Source organism: Leuciscus leuciscus (genome assembly GCF_965113295.1).
Source record: "Leuciscus leuciscus genome assembly, chromosome: 22".
NCBI classification, from domain to species: domain Eukaryota; kingdom Metazoa; phylum Chordata; class Actinopteri; order Cypriniformes; family Leuciscidae; genus Leuciscus; species Leuciscus leuciscus.
The window spans coordinates 13,924,846-13,930,845 of NC_138746.1; the positions used below are offsets into that span (position 1 = coordinate 13,924,846).

Genomic DNA, 6,000 nt, shown 5'->3' on the forward strand with positions numbered 1-6,000 from the left:
CATACTGAGACGAAACACATTCAGGCGGATAGCACTGCATTTGAAAAAAGATAAGCCACTTCAATTATTTAAGCATGCTGTTCCTAAACTCACATTTACTTTGCTTATGAATTCACATTTACCCCCCAACCCCCCCACACCACCCCGCCCCCCTCATGTACACTTTTGAATATGAGACGAGAAACACTACTATTACATTTGCATTTCCCTGCTATTCAGAGAGATAACTCGTATTGTTTTGACGTGTTATGTACAAACAAGGCCAATCAGTGTTTCCACATTCTGAGACTAGAGGGGAAGGTGATCCAGTATTTATGAGCGGATGCAGCGCGGTATAATTGAGCGTAATGCCGTGCCGGATCCTCACACGGTCTAATGAAGCTAACAAGGTGGGTTCCTCGACAAAGGCACCTGCTAGCCCTGCCCAGTACACCGACAGAATTGAAAGCAGCCCCTAAGGATTTCTTTCTCTCCTCCCAAGAGCATTCTCAAAATTCAATAAATAACATCTGTAGGCGATGTTGGGTGCAGACCTGGGAGGAATGCGTCATAACAGAAAAGGAGGGGGACGAGAGAGAGAGAAAGAGGAGAAGAGAATGTGTGAGAGTAGGGGAGAAAATGTGTTTGTGTGTGTGTGAGAAAGAGAGAGAGTGTGTGAGCCGGAGTGCTGGCTGAACAAAGAAACCATGACGACTGCCAGGTTGCTATGGCGACCACTGCAAGGGGGCCAAGAGAGTATAATAGCACATCAATCACTGTCCGAAAAAGAACTTCATTATCAGCTGAAAAATAATCCTTTAGGATCTGTTTAGTGTGTGATCCTCCATCCACTCACCTCAAAGCCTTGTTCTCGCGCAAACACGGCGGCCTCCTGCAAAACAAAGCACACATACAGCCTTAATTAATGGGAGCTTAGCGTAGCAATGATATTATTTCATTTAGGGCACATTTCAAGGCTCTGCGTTAGGCTATATAGAACAGGAAATTCATCATTTCAACCAAAAATAAATATTTTGACGTGTCACAAACAATGTATCCATAGTATGTGTATCATATTGTGAGGTAGTTGGCGATACCCAGCATTGAGGCTCGTCCACACCAAGAACGACAACTAGCATCCTCACCAACCCATGATGACATTGTTCAAGTTTAAGTTCATGTCGTTTACCACTTTGAATGCTCAAGCTTTTTAAAGTCAGATGCATTATGATTGGCTTCATCAATCATAAGCTGGAAAGAATCATTCTGAAAGTGACTTTCCTACTCTCATTGAATTACCATGAATATTAAAACTTTATAATTATCATCTTTGGTGTGAACAGGCAATTTGTGCACGTTCAAGCAAGACATATCTTCAAACTTGTATCGATGAATAAAACAGCTTTTTTTTAGATAATAAAAGGGCTTTGTGAGGGTTAAAAGATTCCAATTATGTGTGCTGGGCTTTGCCCTTTGCTCGACTGAACAACTCTAGGGACCAGTTGTGACAACCTCGGCCTTTAGAGAGGAAGAGGGGGTGGAAAGAACCAGTGCTTCATGGATGTAAGGGGCCGAGACCACCTGCAATCTGTCTGTCTGTCACAGCCACTGCATAATAGACCCAAGACATGTACATTAATCTATAATAGACCATCTGACATCACTCAAAACTCTCCAACCTGGCATTTAGCTGTTTGTATTTGGTTCCAGTCTGAAGATTTTCCCTTTTCCGGGACACAGAGCTGCAGCTACACCCATGTTTGTGTTCACTGCACAGAGGTCAAACGCTCCAAGGTTAATCTTTGCGCCATAAAGTTGGGGAAAAACTCCAATCCCCATGGAGATAACCCACCACTAGGTTTCATGACACCAATTACAGCTCAATGATCTGATAATGCAGCCATCCAGCAGCCAAGGTGAGCCACTCTTTTATTAAGAGTGATTAAGCAGCATTATTTCAAGATTAGCTCCAGGAATTAGTTAATGCAACCCCACTGGAAAACTGTAATAGACCCTTTTCACTAGGCAAGACTACAGAAATACTGGACTTATAATAAATCTATACTTTAAAAAGTCACTCAATTAGCACAACAGACTAACCAGAACCATAACTAAGTCTTTGTGCGCCATAATTAAAAAGAGGAGAGAGACTAATGTGAAATGACAGGAGTCAATCTGTAAGGAGATTAAAAATGTTAAAGCTGCGATCACACAAGAATCCATTGACTTCCAATTATACTTGTACAAATAGACATTTTACATTATTATTTGGAAACAGATTTCCATTTCCAAACAGATTTCCCAAATATTTCCCCATTTGCTTTGGTCAGTCAGACAGGCAGTCCTGCTCTCAAACTTACAGTATAAAGTGCAACAGTCAGGTTATGCAAATAATAATCCCATTCATTTTCTCCATAGAGGAATTGATTTTTAATGACAGCTTATAAACCTTTAAATACAGACCTACTTTGTGCTACAAGGTCGTTAATTGATGGTGTATGCTTTTTTTGTGATCAGCACACATTTTTTCAACTTTTTTTTAAACAATTGTGTTTAACAGCAGAAATCCTGGTGATTCTGCAGAGAAATCTCCACCAATGATTCATGGGATTATAGTTCTTTCCCCTCATTAAAGCCGTTACGTACACAGTCTTGTACCTTTGTATTTTTTGTCCGATTTTCAAATACGTCATAGCTGGTTGGTTTGGTTCATGGTTTATCACACTTTAAAGAAGACTTTTTAAAAAACCCTATAGGAAAAATACTTTCAGAATACATTCGGAACTAAGGCCGCTGAAAAAGTGGGCATGCAATGCTTCACTCCACTGGATTAGCCAGAAGTTATCATGTCAGGCAATTGAAACAAATGAGCTGAAATGTTTTGAAGGCACCACAGAGCCACGGTGTTGACGCTATCCTGGCCAAACCATCGAATTGCTAACTTGTTGCATCTACACTTTAAAATGGGAAAGTACGGTGTACACTTGATATATTTAAACTTTTATAAAAAAGAACCCTTACACTCTGCAGTCATAAAAAATAGATCATGAAAGAAGATGGACAGAGAAGAATAAAGGTGGTACATTGGAGGTGAGGAGTGTCAGGGTGAGTTTACACTGACATCTGGTCTGGGTTAGAAATGTGGCCCTGACAGACCGGGCCGGGAAGCTTGCGAGGGCTAACCTCACTGGTTATTTACTTTCATCTCCATCCTGTGCGGTTATCCATGTTGTGATGAAGCTCAAAGCAGAAAATGAAGAGAGTATTTCTCTTTGTGAACTGGGCCAGGGGGTTAGCCATGCCAGCTGCAAGTGGAAGGGGTCTAAAGGAGACAGTTCAACAAAATGCACAGCCTGAAAGATGGGCTGAGCTATGAAATCATCAGCTAGCTAAAGGACAGAGAAAAAAATAGGAAAAAATAGCAGCAACAACACAGAAAAAGAGAACCAACTTGACCACACGGTCATGAGATGTTATTTTTCTCACATTGTTTTTTTGAACTGGTGACAAACACTGGTGAACCAGTGGCGGCCCAGACAGAAAGAAAAACAAAGTCGCAACTGTTGGTTACTGATGAGACCAATCACAGTGCAATTAAATTACATGGCCTCAAACGTCCCACGTATTCCTGCATGAGTCAGGACTGTATGGCCTGTGACTGTACCAGGGGCAGTGCTGTCTGAGGGGGCGGGCAGAGTATTATTGATACAGTAATCTGGGCAGGGGAAGGGGAAGATTAGACAGAAGAAAGCCAGCACTGCTGAGGTGTTAAAGGTACTCCCATGAGAATGCAGCAGGCCAACTGGAGCGTGACGCGCAACCGACAACAAACCAAAAGAGAGAGACAGACAGAGAGATGAACGGAACAGAGAAAGAGAGAAGCTGAAAGAGAGTGACAAACAAGCTACAGAGGACAGGTCCTTTCGGTGGAAATTTATCTAAAGCCACTAATCCTATACTTACCACCAACAGATGCAATTACTGCTAAAGAGCTGGGAGTAAGCGAAGCCTGTCCTAGACACCACTTTCATTACTGATGACATGTCGCCCAGATATAGCCGCAAACAAAGCTTAAAATTACATCAGGAAATGACAGATAGGCAGCGAACGACCCAGGCGTAGATCACTATGCTGCTAACACAAAGGTCACAGTCTGAGGTTGAAAGTATAAAAGGAGCGATACATGAAGTTATATATATAAAACTACTGGTTTGACCAGGCCGGCAAAAAAACTAAAAAAACAACTTATTGAGTACAGCACTCTGTATCACAATCACACTTGGGTTTATGATGCTTCGTTTTAGATACCACAGAGATCTGAGAGGTTGAGAAATGCTACGGGCGTGTTCTGTAATTCGCGCTTGAGATGTGTTCTGGTTTGCTGGACGTGACTGTGTGTTGATGCTGTTTAGAGCGTACGGGATGATGGATGTTGATGTGGCTGCAGATGGCGGGTGTCCAGGTGGACTGCAGACTGCAGAGGCAGAGCGGGGGAGGGGGGGTATGGACCGGGCCTGCTTTTCCTGTGGTTCACATCCGCTAACAATCCAGAGGGTACATCATAAAAAAAAAAACACACTGCAGCCATACTGTAATAACAAGATCATCAAAACATCCCATCTGGCCCATTCAGTGCCCTCCCCCCCAAAAAAAGTATTTGGGTATTTAAACCACAATTAAAAATGTACAAATGTCTTTAAGTTTACTATATAACAAAATATCAAACCAATCTGTATTACTTGAAAAAAAATATCAAAATACATTAGAAAATTATGTAATGCAATAACATTCAGACATTTGTTAGGGTCCAAATTTGATTTGGGGCCACTGTACTGTATATGGGTAAGAAAGGAGGGTGTTAGAATTATTATTATTTTAACATGCTGTCATTTTAGGATGTTAATTTAACTTTCTTCTTTCTGGCAAAGTGAGTGGAGAGCTTAAAAAGGTGTCTCCTGCTCTTGATCTGCTTTCCGCCTTTTGATTCATCTTGCAAGCTGAGAAAGATCTGCCTGAGATCTCTGCTGAGCACTTCAAACATGTCTCTGCTAAACAATGCATGAGAAGCAATCACTAGCTGTAATGATATCATTACCAGAATCATGAGTGCTGACTGCCGTCTCTCCTGGCCTGTACGCATGGTCTGTTAAAGAGGTGGAGAAACAACAACAACAAAAAAACGAAAACACCCCCGCCCAGGGCACATGACATGTCCCTCAATGACTGCCTTATTAACGCAATCCAAGTACGTTCCGATCACTTTCAAAGACTGCCATTGTCCGTGCTTCATTGCAGGAATGCAAGTTAGCATGTAAACAAGGTTGTGGGACTCTGACAGTAGCTCAAGCTCTTGCATGATTAATACAGGCTAACAATAAATATAGAGACCGTACACACACACATTCATCAGCAGGGCGACAGAGTTACAGACTGGTCTGACACACACAAATACAGATGAAGAATGACGTGCTGCTTCAGATGAGTCAACAGTGCTTGTTCAATGCAGTCATCCTTGGGGGAACATCCACAAACAGGACAACAAAACCTACTGGAGGAGTTAAAACGGCTCAAAAACAACATTTTGTGCTAAATTCTGACAAGTTACATCATAAATCATTGCTATTCTTACATCATGACTATTACTTCAAGGGACAGTTCACACAAAAATCCCTTTAATACTTAGTCATGGAAAAGCAAGGACCTTCTCTTTTGGTGAAACTCTTGACAATGTACACTTTTTTTTGGTCATGGTTTACTTCTACAAGCTTTCAAAAGGAGTAAAAAGACAAATTTATCTTCCAACTGTTGGCCAATTTGAGATTATTGCCATTAGCTGATTAACAGACATAAATCTATTCAAAATCTACCAACAGACTTTTCAAAGGATAAAAAAAAAAATTGTGAATTATTATCATCATGTACCACTGGCCACCTTGCTCTTTTTTATTTATTTTCTATTTACTATTTACTTTAGATTTTTTTAAAGCAATAAGCCAAGAGTGGCCAGAAATTACAGTGATT

At 41.1% G+C, this 6,000-nt stretch overlaps 1 protein-coding gene across 2 annotated transcripts in view; it reads right to left on the reverse strand.

Annotated features, from left to right (window-relative positions):
* adka (adenosine kinase a) overlaps positions 1-6,000 on the reverse strand; it is a 159,951-nt gene that overhangs the window by 26,236 nt on the left and 127,715 nt on the right. For both annotated transcript variants that reach the window (XM_082154190.1, XM_082154191.1), the window contains exon 8: positions 836-871. In XM_082154190.1, coding sequence (XP_082010316.1) covers positions 836-871 — 36 coding nt within the window. The remainder of the gene's footprint in view (positions 1-835; positions 872-6,000) is intronic.